General features: G+C 41.2%; 1 protein-coding gene across 7 annotated transcripts in view; it reads right to left on the reverse strand.

Moving 5' to 3' along the window:
* Positions 1 to 19,732, reverse strand: part of DTNA (dystrobrevin alpha) — a 234,536-nt gene that overhangs the window by 14,706 nt on the left and 200,098 nt on the right. For all 7 annotated transcript variants that reach the window (XM_056331940.1, XM_056331938.1, XM_056331939.1 and 4 more), the window contains 7 exons: positions 16,754 to 16,841; positions 14,180 to 14,277; positions 12,718 to 12,831; positions 9,349 to 9,445; positions 3,622 to 3,781; positions 708 to 797; positions 28 to 196 (listed from right to left, as the gene is read on the reverse strand). In XM_056331940.1, coding sequence (XP_056187915.1) covers positions 28 to 196; positions 708 to 797; positions 3,622 to 3,781; positions 9,349 to 9,445; positions 12,718 to 12,831; positions 14,180 to 14,277; positions 16,754 to 16,841 — 816 coding nt within the window. The remainder of the gene's footprint in view (positions 1 to 27; positions 197 to 707; positions 798 to 3,621; positions 3,782 to 9,348; positions 9,446 to 12,717; positions 12,832 to 14,179; positions 14,278 to 16,753; positions 16,842 to 19,732) is intronic.

Here is a 19,732-nt window from a genome sequence, read left to right on the forward strand (position 1 = left end):
AAGAAGGCGAATCGAGCAGGTACCCACATGTCACTGCGGATGGAGCCGGTGGCGGCAGCGCTGTGGATGTACCCAGGCTTCCGGGCATGGATCTGCGCGAGGAAAGCCTTCTCGGATGTTGGGGACGGAACAAGGTCATCAAAATGAGTCCGTCCAAATTCAGAATCCACGTTGCTTTCTGTCTCGCTCCCCACTTCTGTGAAGCAAAAGGTGACACATGGTTCCATTTGACTTTCACAAGACTAAGTATACTTGCCTATTTCTCTAAGCCTTCCTCAACCTTTCTGACTTAGAATGCCACCTTCCTCATAGTGAGTAATAGTATATTATTCCACATATACCTGCAGAGCTAATAGTTTTCTTCCTGTGGTGAGGGGCACAATAGTGAAGCTTTTGCTTATCTCAGTTACTAGGTAGGATGTTTTTATGAGGATACCACAGACTGCATTTTATAAGAGGTCTTACATGTTCTCTAGTGACTGAAATTTCTAAAGAGCAAAATCCAATGCCACACCTCTACGTTTGTGGCTTTCAGAACTGCTGTATTCCTGAAGCCTTGTTTAGGTATTTTTTTTCTAAAAGCATAAAAAGCTTTGAAGATGCGTTACACTGGTTCTTTGTTGGTTTATATTTTCTTACCTCCCATTTTTTCAAATACATGTGAAATGTCAGCGTGGTGACTATCCACTCTCACCAGCCTCACTCACCAGAATTCAGTTCTTTTACTAAAGAAGACATGGTGTTGGTGATTGAATCTGCTGCCACCAGCAAATCATTTCTCAAGTTTCGTCTTGCACCTGAAGCAAGAGACAGACAAAGCACAGTGTTACTATTCTTTATAAGACATATGTTTTCCTATTGAAAGCAGTTTTAACCCTGTTGAAAGCTGCCATTGTGATAATTCAGGGTATCAAAGTCCTTACGATGGACACGTGCAGAAGAGTTTTCTGCAGAATGGCCTCATTTACTTGTGCTGTATGCAAGAGCAGAAGCCTACCCTCATGCTTCATTTAATCACAATGCCAGATAGGTGGAGATTATTCATTGCCATCAAGCTTGCATTTGTGTGGTGACACCAGCAGACCAAGCCTGGAAGATTAAATCCAGCGTGAACTCATTTACAATGTCTGTGGGGGAGGAGGCAAGAAATGAAGTGTTTTCTCTAAGTTCCCACAGCTCTGCTTAATGACACCATTACTGCCAGGTATTTGCCAGATAATTATGGCAAATGTTGAAGAAACATACTTGAGCTCATCAAGACTGATAGGGATTTTTCTTCTCTGCTCCCTCTCAGCCTCTCCTGTAGCTCAAGGACTTTCCTGTATATTCCACAATTTACTCTCTTTCTCTCTCTCTCTTTAATAAAGGAAGCACTACTGCCTCTCTAAACAGCCCCAGGCTGCTTTTAAACTCTTTCTAATAAAGGATCTAAAAGTGCTTCCCTGCTGAACCTGGCAATATTCCCTTAACCATCAATCATGAAAGATTCTTGTGAGCTGCATGAAATACTCCTTCCCTAGGAGCAGGCTGTGGGTAAATGCATCCTTAACTTCCCCAAATCCCAAACACAGATCCTATTGTAGCTGAATAATCAATATATCCCACAGAATCTCTAATCTTCCAAACTGGATTATTCACAGAAACTGGCAAGATTTTACTGCTGTAGATTCTTTACAAGTGACTGAATGTAAAACAACACATTTTAAAAAGTTCCCCAAATCCTAAAGCGTTTTTTTAAAATATATCTATTAGCAAAGGGTTACTGGAATGTAGTTAACATCTCTCTTACGCACACACACACAATGCTCAGACAGCCACTCCCTCTCTAAAGACTTCTTGATTTTGATTCCCTGAACTATTGCAAACACTATGAAAGAGAAAAAAACCAAACAAGAGAAACCATGCTTTAACCATGGCTTGTCTGCATTACATATATATTGGCAGATCTCTGCTGGCACAGCACAGAATGGAGCCATAAAATCTCAGCCCGCTCCCTCCCTCACAAAGCTGCATGTCAGGATGTGTCAGAATAGCTGGCTTGAAATGCTTCGGGTCTGACCTTCCCACCTAGAGAATATGGTAAATAATGACATAAAGCTAGGTATTTATCAAATGCAACAGTTCTTTAAATGTGATTGCTTACCATTTTATATTACTTTTTATCTTGAACAAAACACATTTATGTACTTAAAAAGCATTTGCCTGAGGCGGCCTTAGTATTATTTATGGATATTTTATTGTGGCCACTACATTATTTCTCTTACTCTTAGCTCTGGAAGAAACAGCCCTATAACAGCATAGGGGTTAGTGGTCCACATTTTTGCCTGCCTTGATTTTCTTCACAGCAGAAAGAAGAAAAATATATCTCGCCTGTTTCTTTTGACACAGAAAATGAGATATCCAGCAACCTGTTACGCTGGGATCAGGAATTATGCCTATGTTCAACACGTGAATTGACTAGCACTTTAGTAAAAAGTTTAGTATAAAGTTTTTGATTGCATTTTCAACCTTGTCTTAAGATACACAGACAGACACAATTCCCATAAAAATCAAGGGGAAGGGTGCATGAGATGGCTGAAATGGGCTCCTGGGAACAAACACACTTCCACTGTAGCCGAGGGACTCCAGAGCTCCACTTACATTTGATTTACACTAGGGAAACAGGGATTTTATTCAAACAGAAGAACTTCAGTGATGTAAATATTTTAGGAGAGAGCAGATCAGAAAAAAAAAGGAATATTTCTTCATTTAGATGACATAGACTAATTACTTTCTTTAGTATTCAACATAATAATTTAATCTGTGGCCTTAGAAATTCAAAATAGTTTAAAATTTATTGTTACTTGACAAAAGAGTGGAAAGAGGAGTGAGAAACATGGTGCAGCCTGCGGCAGTTTTCTGGAGATGCAAAGGAAGGGTTCACCTAGACTTCCAGACTCCATTCCTGTCCAGTCTAGCTGGAGCCTTCTCAAAGGCCCAAAGCCAAAAGACAAGGGACAACAGTCACAGGTTGCATCAAGGGATGTTCCTTGTCCACATACAAGGACAAAAAATTTACACAGTGAGCATGGCCAAAGAGCGGAACAGAGGGTGTGGAAAACGTGTGCTAGGACCTATCCAGAACTCAACTGGTTCAGGTCCCGAGCAGTCTGATCTCACTCTGAAGCCCTCTTTCTTGGAGCATGAGGACATGGGGACTTACAAGAGCCCTTTCCACCTGAAGTAATTCTATGATTGTATCATCTATTCCTAGCAAAGTCTTTACTTAAAACCAAACACACTGACAATGCCTTGCTGAAGTCAATAGCAATTCTTCTCCTGGTTAACAGAGCACTGGTAATTGGTCTGACCATTCTGCATCAAAATTCCCTCTTACCACCACAAAATCCATTAACTGGCATCACTGTCCAGTTTCTGCTTACCTGCTCCCTTTGACGGCAAAGGCTGATGGCTGACAAAGTTGATTCTCAATGGCAAAACACAGTTGTTGCAGAGCTGGGGATTTTTTTCGTTTTGTTTCATTGCATGCAACTCAGAAGTTCATTTAGTTGTTAACCATGAGAAATAACGATTCTTCAAACAGTCTCTGAGTACCTCAGACCAGCTGTTAATGAGACTTACTTTGTGCAAAGGCTTCCTGCACATCTCCACCCACTCCGGTCAGAGAATCCTGAGGTGCGTGGGTTGGGGTGGAGCAGGCAGAGGCAGACCTGATGGGCATTGGAATCGGTCGACTGATAGTGTGGCTGGGTGAGGAACGTGGGGAGCCTGCCCCTTGGGTCTGAAAAACAATCACAAGGGGTTAAACAGGTCTCCGCAAGACTCCTGCCTGCTGTCCTTGCCACCCATCCCTCAGCTTAAAGGCACCATGCTGTTCGTAGATCAGTTGGGTAATGTTAATTTTGCTAAAAGAAATATACTGAAGTCAGTTGTTAGCAGACAGCAACACTTCCGTGTAGAAAAACAGTAAGTAGGAAAATATGAGTCAAAGTCTGACTTCCTTTAAGCATGGGAAAATGTCAGGCAGCTACATTAAAAAAAAAATCCAAGTTAATAAACACCAAAGTACAGTCCTTCTCTCTGCCCTCTTTGCTCTCTCAATCCCCCCGTTCGCATATGTGTGTGATAAAACACAACCCACTCAGGGTGTGAAAAGGGGAAAGATGCTGGCACTGACATGGCTTTCAGCCTGGGCAAGGGACCGAAACAGCCCCTTTCATCAGAGAGCTGCTGTGAGAGCTGAGCACAGCCCTGCCCTCTGCCTCCCTGCAGGAGTTCACAGTACATGCAACCTCTCAGTCACATAAAGTCTGACATTGACAATAAATAATACAGCTTTCTCCTTTTTATTCGAAGCTAGAGAACTATTTTAAGGCGCTATTAAATCATACACTATTAAATTGTTCGCTCTACAGGATATACTCAGGCACTCCCAAAACACTGTGGGGATAGGGCAATATAAATTCCTGCTCTGGGTTCAGCTGCTGGAAGTGAAAACGTTTTAACACTAGACATATAAAATGTCATGCTGTTGGCACCTCACAGTTAGTATCATTTAGCTGAAATTCAAGCAGACTTTACAAAACGGCAATTTTTACAAACGCAGCTGGGTGACTGGTACCAAGAGACACAGTGTCCTTTTCATCCACTGTTTCAAAACCCCTGGGAACATGCATCCACCTAAGGAAAAACAAATGCTAGGGCCCACACCAAACTGCACATGGCTTTCGACTGAAAACCTGTGTTTCATAGATGCCAAGGATGCAGATGGCTTGAGTGCTGTTAAAGAGGAACTGCAACACATACCCCTGGCTGTTTACAGCAGAAAGCAACCTGAGGGCTGGTGTTTCCCTCACCCTGGCTTTATTTTGAGAATTCAGGAGGATTTCTTAATTCTTCCCGCGGCATTTATTTTGACTTCTGTAGTGGCTGCCACTGCAGCCCTGATAGAGTTTGGCAAATATGTTGTAAAAAAGACAACAGCTGCCCATTGCAGGAGGAATGCAGCGTTGCCCTTGAGAATTTTATAAATTCCTGCCCTGGACCATAAATAATGTATCAGAATACTAAGCTATTTGTTCTTTTCTCCTATCACCCCTTTCTAAGAGACATTATCACCAGAGAGACATCAAGGGCAAATTAGGTTTATGAGGCACATTACTGATAGGAGAACTGAGCATTTAATACTTATAATTTCTTTAATGATCGGTTTTAGAACATTTAAATGATGGATGAAAGGGAAGTTGAATATATAAAGGCCAGATGCTCTCCTGTTTCTGGAATCGTCTGTACCCACTCCAGCAAAAATGCAGATCTCTAGTCCTCCAGAGGCAGGGCACAGAGCAACCTGGAGATGTTTCAGGGTCCTTGGAGTTTGCACCCCCTGCACATCAGGCAGGGGATCTGGGATCTCCAGCTATCTCCTTTCATGGGGCACATTTTATCCTCTGTGAAAAAAATTTCCAAAAGGGTTTCTGGTTCCCAGCTCCCTCTTTCGCTTGCCCTTTTTGCTCAGCTCCTCTCTGCCTTTGATCTCGGTTCTGGGGAACACCAACAACAGTGGGAACTTTCAGAGAAGATGGGGGAAAAAATGGACAAAATTTGCTTCCTACAGTCAAGTCACATTCAAGGAATAAACTTGAGAATATGCATTTTATTTACTATAAATAACAGATGCCTGCCAGTACTTCTTCACTGGAATTTTCCCACCAGAGAAATGTAAAAGCTGCTGCACACCAGCGCTCACCCTTGCGCCTGCTTTGCAGCTATGACCGAGATCTTGTGTTTCTGATAAACAGTACTTTCTTATCTGTAGCTTTCAGTGTTGGAACGAACGGTTTGGGAAGCACAGGGAGATGAAACATTTGGAGTCCCTTGCCCAGTAAAAAACTCTCTCTTTACACTATTTGGGCAGTACCAGACAGAACTGATGAACAGCAAGTTGAAATGGGAGGGTATTAGGGAATGCCTGATATCAGAGAGGTGAAAACTTGAATTCTATTTTATTCATCAAGATCCACCTCAGCCCAGGTTTGTGGGAATGGAGTGCTATTAGGTTAGGGGTTATCAGGAGAAACGTGGTTTTCACAGGCTAGAGACAATGGCCTGAAACCTGCTATGATCATCAGCAGTGACTTTTCAGTAATCTCAGCAAAGACACAGAGCACCGAATTGCTCCCAGACCTCGGCAGCCTCCCAGCTGAGGACCAAGGTGTGCTGAGACAGGAGCTACCACAGCTACGCGGATGGCTTCAGCTTTTATGTCTGATAGCTTGGTTATGTCTGATGATAGCTTGGTTGCAGCTATCAATGTTCTGGTGCCTTTTAGGAAAACTTCTATGTGTTTTATTTAGTTCACCATGCCCAACCAACCTGCTACGGATTTTAAGTTAACCCTTGCTAGGCAGGAAAAGATTTCCCACTATCAAGTGTCACACATACTTAGGAGAGAAAGCTTGAAATGAAAACTGGCTTTACAGGCACTTCAAGCGCATTGCGCCCCCTGCTGGAACTGAGCTGGGATGACACACGGGGAAAGCCCATCTCGCCGCCTCAAGTGACACAGACGTGAAGAACTCATTATCCTTTCTCAAGGAAGGGCAGCCGAGAAAGATGAAGTTCATACGCATTAGGTAAATTGCCAGGCTGCTCACTCCAGTTGAATTCCTCCAGAAATTAATTTAATCCTGTTTCTCTCAACAGATCATGAAATGGCATAGTGTAATGGGGATCGTTTAATAGAAATTGTGAGAGTAATTCCTTAGTGTCACCACCTGGTATTCAGTGAGGTTATTACTCTTGGAAGAAAAAAATCGTATCTCCTAACAGCCTGAAAATGTGCTTTGACTTATACTGTCCAGTGAACATTTTATATGATAGGGAAACTCTCGTCACATCAGAAACTTCCTCTTTTGCGAATGGAAGATCTTTTAATACTGCAGAATCAAAAAGGACAGCCCTTACATGGAGCCAATGTTTGGTCAGATTTATTTTTTTGTATGTGACAGACTGATGCTTTACAAAGATTAGGCACAATGTTAGTTTTATGAAAGTGAGGACTACCTACAGACTCCATATGCTCTACCATAGACAGAACACATCAGACTTGTGACCGTACTTCTGCTGATGAAAGCAAGAGGCAGCGTGTTTTGTTGAAATGAGACATTTTTATTGGACTCATAAATCAGACTGCTGTCTGGAAAGTGCTTTTTTTTAGTCTAAGATCTATTTCAATACTAAAAAGCATCAAACCAATTAAATCTTCTAAAATTTACCACTAGTAATACAAACACTTGCCCGTTTTGATCTAGGTTGCAGATGCTGTTCAGAAACTGTGTTATTTTCCTGAAGACTCATAGGACTGTTAGCATTAGTGCCAACTTTAAAAGATGTGCACACAATGCCCTGACTTCTTCTGGATAAAGTGGGATTTCAAACTCATTGCTCTGGTCTAATTTAAACATTTCTCTTAGTTCCAGAATTCTCATTACATTTTCAAAATGTTATCTATAGTAGAAGTGTTCTTAAATGCATATTCTAGGTTGGTTTCACTACATTTGGGTGGTGATTTCCATATCTTAGGTGTTTTTATTTAGAGGACTGAAAAAAAGATCGAGACTCCTTCTAGCCATGACTTGCTTTCTAGAGGGCTAAGATGTTTTAATTGTGAAAATTACTCCAAGATACTTGAAAATAATGTGTAAAAGAATTGCAAAATATTAATTTTGGTCAAAAGAACATGCACACATTTCAAGCAAAGGAAGTAAATCACAGGAACACAAACACATTTAGGAATTAGTGAGGCCTACAATAAGGAGGTAACTTACTACCTGTTTCAATTCTTCTTCCTAAAGAAAAAGAGGATCAGCACATGAGATTAGCTAGGATGTAAGTGAAGAACAGAAAATAAAGCCAAATTTGGAGTGCAGGGTTAAAGGTACTGTTGAGATAGTTGAAGGTATGTGACCAGGTTACAGTCCCACCTCTGCACGCTTTGAAACACCAGAATAGCGCAAAGTGTGCAGAAAGCTACTACCATTTCCTACCCCAAATTCTCTTTGTCCAGGCAGTGCAATAGCAGGCTGACCTGACTGCTAGTTGTAGCACTGCAACATTTTATAGGTAGAGAGAAAAGTACCCTGTCTACTTCCAGCTCCCCAAAATCTGTTGGCTACTTGGTGGGCTCTGCTGCTCAGGTGCCACCAATTCCAGCACTGTAGCTGCAGAAGGCTGTGCCTGAGGAGATGCAAATGACATAAGGGGTCAAACTCATCCTTTGATGCAAATACATGTTGCTAAATGTATTTCATTGAAATTCTTTCTGCTCTTATCAGAGCCATATTCAACCTAAGCTGCTCTAAATTTCAATGCACTCATTTTATCTGGCATGGCCAACAATAAAACGGACTTTTACGTTATTCAGAGCACTTTCTTCCAATGTGAATTTCTGACATCATCTGTCCTGAGGCACAACAGGTAAAATAGGGCTGGACTTTGCAAAAAAACCCCACAATTTCCATCTTACCCTAGTCTGTCTTAAAAATGCACATGCTTTCTGATACCTTCATTTTTAACTGAGATCCTTTCTTGAGGCATTTCATCTGTTTAACAAGGGTTTGCTTCTGTTTTTATGAAAATGACCAAGTGTTGGTGGGGAGGCATCTCTGAGATCAGAGAGTTAGATCCGCTTGTCAAATGGCATGTCTGACAGAACTAACAACTGAATGGGCAAAGTTAAAGGAACTAGCAAAAGTAATTCTATACTTTCAGCTGGAGTAGGTAATAGTGTATGGTGCTGAGTTGCTTTTCTCGGTTATTAGTTAACTCATTTTATGTGTTGCTTTGTTTCTTTTCTTACTTTTTTATTATTATTATTTGATGTTCTCAACAGAGGAAACCCTAAAACCACCTGAAACTGGACCACAAAATATTTTGTGTTTGGACATTGTCAGATGGCTGATCCAGAGATTGCTACCCTGAAAACCAGAGATGCTGCTGAATCCTTCTACAAAAGAACAAAAACAGGACTGTAACGCATCACACTGCGGTATTATTTAAAGGATTGTATTAATTCTTCGATAGTTTAGAGCTTGTCTCTGATGTTCCATCTACTTAGCAGTAGATTACACTGATGATGCAGTGCTACTACAGGAACAACATCATCTGAGCATCATCTGAAACCCCTGAACTGAAAGACCAAGGCAAAAAATAAAAAGGGAAGGAAAGAAAGCCAGATTTTATGGGTGGAAATAGTCAAGTTCTGCAGAATTCTGTGGTCATATCTCCTCCCTCTACTCTCTTGTTTCACTCTGCCTGTTCTCCTTGGTAGTATCAGGTGGAGCTCCTTACCTTCAGCAGTTTCATGAGGCCTTCTAACTGAACCATAAGCTCCCGCCGGCTTTCCTGGAGAGCTGACATCCTCTGTTCCAGCTCATCCTTCCGCTGTCTGAGAAACAAGCAGATCCGATCAGAGCTGACCCCTCACACCGTCAGGAGCTTTTAGCTGCATTGTTTCCCCAGCCCAGCTATGAGGTATATGCCTATAGACCGCAGGAAAGCAAACACACTGCATGAATTCAGTATAGTGCTTAGAAATGGCGCTAGATGAAAGCTAGGGAGTTCCCTCAACCCGAGAATATTCATGGGACTGAATACAGTGATTAGGAAAAAGACAGACACTAACACACACTGTTCTCGAAAGAACAAAAGAGGTTCAAACAAATTTGTGTTATATTCCCTTGTGGGGATACCTGGTAATCTTTGTCTTCAGATGTCTCTAGTCAATAAGCTCACTAGCTGTCAGGAGAAATTAAAGCCATGCCCTGCAGGCCAGGAAATTACAGCAGGGGCACTAAACACAGCGAGATGTGACAGAAACTAAGAGAGTTCAGAAATTCAGCCAGAAAACCACAGCAATCTGCTTTTGTTTCTATTTTTTTCTGAAAGCGAGAGTAAGACCATCACATAGTGGAGATATAACTGCTTGAAAATAGCTCTTGGAACTCGGAGTCCAGTGCTGGTCCTGTGACAGTGTGGAGACCGAGCCACTCCAAGTGTGACAGCCAGCTTGTGCCCACATAAATGGGAACAGCTTTGCTTCTGCACAGCTCCACTGCACGGGGTGGGGGTTCAGCACTTGCACATGTTCGATCACTAAATTGTGTAAGAAGTCCCTGCATAAACACAAAATAAAATTGTTGCCTCCTGGAAGCTATGATGCAATTAACAACATTACTGCTGAAAAATATACATATTAGGTATGTTTTATTCACTACTGTGTTGCAGATAACATAAAACCACTATGTTGTTAGCCTTGTACTACCTACAACATATGACAATTTCCTCCTAAATGGAAAAGCGTCAGAGCCAACAAGACTAAGTACATTTCCTGATTTAGGGAAATATGAAACCCTGATTTTGAGCCTTTTCTGTAAGAGAGCGGTTACCGATATAAGCAACACTGACTTCTACAGGATTTCTCATGTGTGCTCGCTCTCACCTGTGTAATGGGATCATACAGTAACGCTGCCAGGTTGTATTTACTCTTCTGGAGGATTAATCTGTTCTCTGCTAAAAACTGCCTGTGCTGGCTTTTCTTTTCCAGGCATGTAATGGTTGGAAATGCTATGAACTGTACAAAGCAAAGGCAATTGAGTTTAAGAAACTGCTTATAAAAATAAGATACACTATCCATGTAATTCAAAGTGGCAGGTCCTAGCACAGACCTCTGCTGGATTTTAGATTCTTTCTGCGGGGAGAGAGATCTAAGCAGCATGCAATGTACAGACGGCTCCTCTGACTTTTTTCTCCTGCTGTACTCCAGAGCAAGTTCCTGGAAGTAATGGGCTCTCCAGCCTGTCTCCAAGACAGCACTGGAAAGGAATGCTGTGTTCAGAACCACATTTCAGCAAGTCTGCAACACTACAGCAGCTAGTAAAAGATGCTGGGACAAGTAGCCACAACATTTACAGATTCCAGCACTTTTTAATATTATATGAACTAATTTGCCCTAATCGATTCAAGCCCCCAAAATCTGTGGGGTAACAGATGTAAATCAGTGCTGCTGCTCCGAGTCCTGCTGTTTTACACATTACAAGAACGGCCTTGTGACATCTTAAGTATCTAGGAAGTGTTGAAATTCCAAAGTAAATCAAAGCCTATATTTTGCCTTTCAAATGGTGAACATTTTAGAAGGTATGCAAAGCAGTACAGACCCACAGATTAAAAGTTATTTTCTGACTCTGACAGAATCTGAATTAAATCAGAAAAGGTATCGTAATTGAGGAACTCAGCATCACTGCCCTAGGGACATCCCATGTCAGGAAATTCAAAAAAGGATATTATGCTTTTAATATGTGTAGCAGAACCAGAAAGAGGGAAAAATTAAGTAGTCAGTTCGCTAACACTGTCCAATATGATTTTTTTTTTAAGGATAATGAATTTTATTTGTCAACTACTTAGAAAGCTGATCTCCTAAACCTGCTTAGAACAGACTTCAGGCTTGATGCACAGGAGTTACATTACTGGTGTATTTTATGTAGAGTACACATTTTCATCACAGTTTCATATGTCTCACAGAATGTTACTAGCCTGTAGGTATCTAGAAGTAATTACACACTAAAGTCACTCATAGAAATGAAGAAGCTAATTTGTCTTCAGATTGGAAAGCAAATGTAATTATTTGTGAAACAGAAAAATATTTTAGTGTGGAAAACTCAATAATAAAACTATACAGTATTTGTAAAGAACAAATTTAGCACAATTTCTTACAGTAACTTCCTTTGGTTATGAATCAGACCACTAAAATGTTACTTGTGTGAGAAGCAGCTAAGTGGCCAAAAACATTCTTTAGTCTTCTCATAAGAGAATGGCTCTATGGGGGTGGGGAAAAAATCTAGCATTGATTAACTAGAAAGAAAGTGTTTACACTCTATTCTCTATTCATGTGAAGTGTTTTAAACAGTTCTTATTGGATTCTCTGTCTGGCTCTCATAAAACCAAACAGGAACTTCAGGACTTGCAGGGAGCCTAAGGATCTGGGCCAATGACAATTGTACCTCTTCAATGTGAGATACATGGCAATTAGTAAATCCACGTAGAGCATCCTAATTAACATGTGGACACATCCATGTCGATGTTTTTAGCTGGGTGGGATAATTGAGAAATGATCCTCTAAATCTTCAGCTACTTCTGACTTTCCACGTGACAAGGAGGTTCGTTCCACAGCCTGGTTTCGCAGGGTGAAGGGAACTGACCTCTCCTTGGAGTTCAACACATGGGGGAAATTTCCAAAAATTAATGTCTAAATTTGGCTGCATTTTCATGTGGCTCTGTATTTACTTTAGCAAAAATGAGAAGTCTTTGTAGAAGCATTTGTTCTGACAGAACTTTTTTCCCCATATAATTAATGGCATTTGGACAGGGCTGTAGAGACCTATTCCAAATGACCTAAAGGCTTAACTCTGCAAACACTAATGCAAATGCTTAATTTAATGTAGATGAGTAATATGTGAGATTCCTCATGCACGCTGTTTAAAGCATAGGCTTAATTACTTCTAGGACTACAGCCTGCACCGAAAATGGAGAAAAAATACACATTGTGTTCTTTACTTAAAAAAGCCCCCCAAACTGTAAGCCAGGCTGACCTCTTATTTCTTCTCTCGCTGAGAATGACTGGCTGGGCTGTCATGGCTGGAGGTTTTATCACTGCGGACTTACCTCAGGAGCCGGAGCTCTGCAAGGAGAGTGGGATTTTGTTGTGCCTTCTCTGGTGTGGGCTGAGATGCTTGCTCATGTTCAAGTCGCAGCCTCTGGATCTCCTGTAGGATTTCCCTTGGGGAGGAGAATAAGCAGAAGACTGTAAGTCAATAATTTTCCACACAACCAGCTCACTGGATCTTGCAAGAGGAGAAAAAGTATGATTGTATGTAGCTCTTCATCAACGTAGATATAATTGGCTCCAGCCAACAAAAGAAGCCCTCAGCAACGGGAGAGGGCTCTGGGTATTTTTTAAATACACTTTTAAGATTTCATCATAAAGGGAAATATTTCTTCATGACCCCTCAAAATCAGAGGTAGATATGAAATAGCTCTATGCTTACTTAAATTGCTCCCTTCTAATTCTTTCCCATGAACATTTCAAGCACTGCATGAACTTCACAAAACTGAAAATAACCTATCTGGCCCTTCCTGAGTATCAGAGAAAATGTTTAGCACTTCAAAAATACTTCTAGTGTAAGCAGAGATGTGAAAGCGGTCAACAATTCACGAAGAAGGACTTTCAATAGGACTTGTTACGACTGGCTTGCCAGACCTGGAGCGGTCTCAAAAGGCTAATACAAAGCTTCGCAGCAGAAGGTTGAAACCTTTGTGAATTGAATCTCTTCTTTGCAATGTGCTGGATAGCAGACGGTCAGGAGGCAGGCCTCAAACTATGAAAGACAAATCGAGGCTGGAGCTGGTGGCTCATCACATGGTGACAGAAGGCAGTGCCGAGTTTGGAATAGGAAACCATCTGGTCTGGTCTGGCCTCTGTTTTACAGTCCGGCAGTAAAAGCAGACTTCTGCTGCCATACATTTCATGGCATCAGGCAGTCTGATACCCAGGGCCAGAGTCTCTGCTGCTGACAAATGGGCATCACTCCTTTTTGGGGCTGGCGAGCCCATTTCTCCTTGACACTCTCGGTCACATCCGTACCTGGAGTCTCATTTGATCAGCAGCCTAACTTGCTGCTAATCTTTCTGCAAACCTTTCCCAGGCAGAAGTAGTTCTGGTGAGCTTTAATCACTTTTTTAATAAATAAAAGCAGGGGAGCATAACATTGCCAGTGTGACTGATCCTTTTATTATTTCATGTTACAGTGCTACAGAGGATCCAACTGAAAGTTAATCTGGTTTTGAAAGAGAACAGGCTTTTTTTTTTTAACTCTTAACAAACAGTAAAGTATCAATGATTATATCATGTCATTGAACAGTACACTCATTAAAAGAGAGTGGCTATGGATTTCAAAGCCTTTGTCATACTCTGTGGACCTTTCTGTGCCGTGTGCTTTTTGTAGGGGGAGGTGTATGTGCATGTATAATGAGCACATTGCACAGAAGTAGGTGGTAAAAAATGTTAAGAAACAAACGTACATAATATATGGGACTGAACAAAACCAGGTACTTTGTGGATGCTTACCGGTTTTTATTTTCCAGCTCTGCAATCAGCTGCCTTTGTTGCTTGTTTGCATCAATGGTGAAAGAGATATCTGATGCCCCTCTCTGCTGACCCTGCTGCTGTTGTACAAAAGAGAAGGCTGCATTGAAGGAGGATTAGCCAGCATGCACCCATGAGCTCAACACAGATATGTACTGTGAAATCTGCTTACAGAAAATGAGTACGAGGCTTGACTACACTGAAAAAAGAGCATACATGTTGAGTTCAAACTGGTATGGCTCCATTGCTAGTAAAAGCAGGGTATGTGCTACAGTAAATAAGACTCAGTGTTTGCAATCCTGTCATTCATTGCTTCTTCAAGGAGCTTCCTCTGAACCAAACGCAAAAGGCAACAGCACTGCTGCAGGCAGTTGCTGTAATATGGCTCTTAATTTTGATACCAAAAAGAGGAATACACTGAAGCAAAAATCAGCAACGCCAAAAAGAAGGGGAAGTGTTTCCAGTGCAGTGATGCTTTGATGCTTCATTCTCTTGAAAGTACGGTTTACTTCCAGTTTGAAAGCTGTACTCAGTTTTCAGTCTGGCTGTGTGGCCCATTTGGCCAAATTTTCCTATACACTCTGATGATACTTCAGAAAACCTCTTTCCCCACTCCTTCAGGTGCAACAGAACCTTTTTTCCCCAATAACATGAGGTGGGGATTAAACTATTTCTTATTAAACTAGGCAGTGCTCGCAGCTTCGTTGGACTATGCTCTTTTTTCATATTCATCAGCAATAACCAAGTATTTTTCCTTGTACACACTCCTGTATTTCAGTACTGTACTGATGACAACACAGAACAAGACATTTAAAGGTTCACAGCAAAGACACCCATGTAGTTCTAACTCCAACCTGAAAGAATCACATTAAAAAATACTCTGCTGAGTTACTGCTGTGATCTGAGTGTTTCTCACTGTAAAAGCCCTGTGAAGAGTAACTCTGGAGCCTCATTTTAGCTGATGCCAGGCACCTCTTCCTCCAGAGGCTGGACCCTCAAAAAGGGTGAAGATACATCTCAGTGCCAACCTTCGTCAGCACTGTCTATGGGGAAAGGACAGCACCTTACACCTGCATTCACTATTTCTTCTGCTACGGCTACCTTTTCCCATTTAACACTCCAACCATGGCGAAGCAGAGCAGTGTGTAAAGAAGAACTGATACACGCTGGTGGATGTCATGACTGATACAGGGGAAACGAGGGATCTTTATCCTGAATGCCCAGTATTATTAATACATTTTGTTCCTTAAAAAACAGAATGACCATGAGCAAAGCTCTGAAAATTTCCACTGCACTTCTAATGTGGTGCCACTTGTGCGGCCCGAAAGATTTCTGTATACAGAAACCTTCCCTTTTCCATCTCTTTTGTTCAAATAGCACAGGTGGATGACAACGAGAAAGTATTTCCCTTCAAACCACCTCTATTTAAAAGCTACTTAAATATTGTTTCCTAAGTTTTCCCCCATATCACAGACACGTTATATACAACTGATTTCTACCCGTTTCTACCCAGAGACATTATTAATGGGAAAACTTGTTCCCATAAAGAATTACCATCCTTCAGAAACAGGACCATCACCTACAGGTTGCCTGAAATTTGAAACAGTGTCACACTTCTGGAAGGGATTGATTTGGGCTGGGCTGGCAGACCAGGAACACCCCTCTTTGCCCCTGCAGCTGCAGGTAGGGCGAAATCCTCCGGGACAGATGGCTGCACAGGGGTAGCAGGTTCATCTTCACTGCCTTTGCTCGGGAGGAACGTGACTCAATGTTTTTATATGAAGACTGGTGCCTGATTTCACCCTTTCAATTGACCCCGCGGCGTAAATCTCAGTGTGAAAATATGTTTCCAGGCACTCTGGACTGCCTGCTTTTCACTTAACCATCATTTATGGTTCTATCAAATGTGCTGAGATGGAAAAAAGACGTAACTAGGCTGACCTTATTTGTGCCATTTAAGATTTTATATACTTTGATTAGGTTCCTGTTTCACTCTCTCTTGTTCCTGAATGTAGTTAGTGAGGTTTTAGCCTGTCATCACCTTCTGTCTTGGGATACACAGAACAGAATAATCATTGCTCTGAAATGAAAATGGGAGCCAGGGCTAATGCAGGGGGTCATTACAGTCATCCTGCTGAAGACCATTTTTTTAAAATCCTCAGCACTTAGGGCCCTAGTGGCCATCATATTTGAACTAAAGAGTAAAATGGATTCACCACCCCATTTTCCCACTGCAGTAAATCATTAACCTTTAACCAAAGCTGGTCCAGACAGTATTTTTTAGTCTTTCCCAGGTTCAAGATGTCAGATTCCCTTTGCTGTAATTGTTTAAATACCCTTGCATTAGTATATAGATTATATGCATTAGTATGTGGATTCTTTGGTTTAAATGGACTGCTTAAAACTGTTATTGCTAAAGCGTAACAGCATCTGATGAAAAGGATAGGGAAAAATAATCCATTAATCATTAAGACTGTCAGATGTAATTTCCCTGATCTTGCCAAGCCCCTGGAACATGACAGAAGGAAAGTACCTTCCTTTAATTAAAACACTTACTGATGAAGAAGTTTCTGCTGCCAGCCTTGCTGCATACCTGGCGATCAGCTTATGTTCTTCATCCAGGCGACTTGCACTGTCAAGCACGCTGCTCAGGGTTGGAGGGGAAGGAGGGCAGACATGTTAATACACGGTAAAAATGACCATTGCTCTGTCACATTGTCAACTCACACACCCTTGTTACAGAATTTAGAAGCAAAATGTTGACAAATCAACAATGGCAAATGTTAATTGAGCAAAGGAGCAAAGTGAGAGGGTAATTTCCCTGGAATGATCAGCTCTAGGGGCCAGGCAGCACCTTCCCTTAGGGGGAAACAGCAGTGGTCTGCAACCCCTGGCCAAGGCTGTGCAAGATGCAACTTGCAGGCTACTCTGTCCAAACAGGGGTGGTTAAGACCACCAGTCAGCATTTGTTTTTACTTCTCAGCCTTGTCATATCACCTAGAAGAGTGATTACTTTTTGGACAATGGATTGGTGGGAAGCTCAGTGTTTGCTCAGAAAAATTTCAGAAGCTTTGTCAGACTTGCAACAGAAAACAGTACTTAGGACAGTTTTGCAGGGCACTTACCAAGGCCTCACGGACCACAGTCTGGAACCACTGATCTGGGAATTTACAGCTGGACTTTCTCTTTTATTCTTGGTTTCTTGGTATTTGGGAGTAAGATTTCCGAGAATCACATAATGGTGATGAGAAAGCATAAGAACTAAACAGCAAATATGCTGAATTCCTTTAAAATATTGCAACTTATTATTATATATCACCACTGATTCCAGACTTGGTCTCACTTTAACTTGGAGTCAACGCCTGCTGCCAGGGTGCAGGAGTCTACCAGTGACAACTATGAAGAGCTTTGGTCACATGTGCAGGATCTCCATAAAAATCACTCAAAAAGCATAAGAACTAGAGTAACCTCCTTTAAAATACTGCACCTTATTACTTCCCCCTCACCCCCACTCCCAGACTATCAAAGGCAAATATTTCTCTTGGGTTAATCCCTTGCCAGCTGTCCTTACTTTAAATGGAGGCTATTACTTAGATGACCAGGAAAAGGGCAATATAGTAAGAACCTTTACTATTTCTAAGCATTTAGAAGTTTGCAGAGAACCATCAAAACTAACAAACTGTCAAAAAATGAAATCTGAAGAGGACTTAGCTGACCCTGGATAATCCTGGGATTTGGAAACCTACACTGTGTAAGTTTTAGTACATATACAAGGAAAAATGAAGCTCCTAAGAGGTGAGAAGACTGTTTTGCTGCGTGGAATACAAGACAGCCTGCAAACCATCCCAGACAGAGGTAAGTCTGACCTCTTTTTTTATGCCTTGGCAACTGTCTGTGTGATGTTTTGGCAGAAGGGAGACAGGCAAACACTGCCCTACCGATGGGCTCTTCAGGGCATGCAACTGGTTGCTGGTGAATGAGCTTCACGTTTCAAAAGAATGTGCAAACAAGGGTTATTTTGTGGGCATCATATTCTGATTTTTGTTAGAAATTATATCTTGAACTTGAAAAGCCTTCCAGATGAAAATGGCCCTTGTGCAATAAGTTCTGCTTTTGAAGAATTGGCATCTTTAAAAGGAAAAGGAAGTATTTCTCCAAAATTTCTCCGTGCGTTCATACCCCCAGGTTCCTCAGGGAGCTACAATGTGCATCATTTGGTTGGCTTGATTAAGTCCACTGGGATTTTAAAGTTATGTTTGAACGATGAGTAGTGGTTGATATCCATTAAACTAAAGCTGGGAGTCATGTGGATTTGTTATGGCTTGCTGAAGTAAAGGAAAAGAGACAAACATCATCTTTTTCTCATTCTGACAATAACCTGAGAGACCACAAACATGAAGTTTAGAAAACCAGTAAAGCTATGAAAAGTCAGACCCAGAGGGGTTCTGTGTAAGCTAAGTTTATGCTGCAGACTGCACACAAGACTTCGGGTGGCAGATGAGCACTGACTGTTTGGTGTTGGTGATGTTTAATTTATTTTTTTACATATATAGCTTAACTCTATGCTTACTCAGATTCTTGTGGGATAACTGATTTACTTTCTCAAAAGACCCAAGCTAAAGGTTATTTTTCTAAATTTACACAGTTCTGCTTCTTACATACTCATGCTTACTGTCCTGATATGTCATCCAGAGAAAGAAAGAGCAAGCAACTCTTGCAGACACATGAAATTATGCAAACCAGGTAATAAGGGTTACTTTCATGACAGTATAATTAATTTTTAATTTTTCCATAAGGACTAAACCATCATGTCCTAACAGATGGCTGTGAAAACAGAAGGCATTCAGCATCAATTCTCCTCTTTACAGCAGTGTGCAACCATATTATCCACCCTGGAAAAATAATGGATTATGGTTTCACTTGTTGGCATAACACAATCTGCAACGCAGCTCTGAAATGTGAATTAACCCCTGAGACAATGGCTTTAATGAATGAACCAAGCCACCGCAGCTTTTTGATTCTTACTTGCTATTTAATGTCTTTGATATATATTTGTGTGTAGGTGGATGTCATAAAATAACAGGTAGCAGCACGTCAAATTTGGTCTATGAATGCCACAAATGACTAGCCACAAAGCTGTGTAAATTAAATTTCAATGGATGAGATAAATTTAGTTCTGAAATGTACCTGTTCTATGTGATCATTAAGCACAGAGGTATGCACAGCAGCATTAACCTTGACTGCCAAGACTTTTATGTCTCAGAGTTCTGATTTGCCGTAATTCACTTTTGTTTTACTTCAGCAACTTCATGGACAATGATACAGTGAAATACATACAAGCTTTAAAATATTATGAATATGTGTGCAAAATCTGAGACCCTCAAGAGAATGATTCGGGCAACCTTTTGAAAGAAAATGAACATTTTGCATACAAAGATCCTGCTGCTGATCCTTCTTTTCTAAAATAGTCAAATGACATTTTTAACACTGCTTCTCCATTAGTGATCGTTTCTTTAAAGATTTTAATTTTTAGCA

This window comes from Falco biarmicus, chromosome 3 (genome assembly GCF_023638135.1).
Source record: "Falco biarmicus isolate bFalBia1 chromosome 3, bFalBia1.pri, whole genome shotgun sequence".
Taxonomy (NCBI): Eukaryota; Metazoa; Chordata; class Aves; order Falconiformes; family Falconidae; genus Falco; species Falco biarmicus.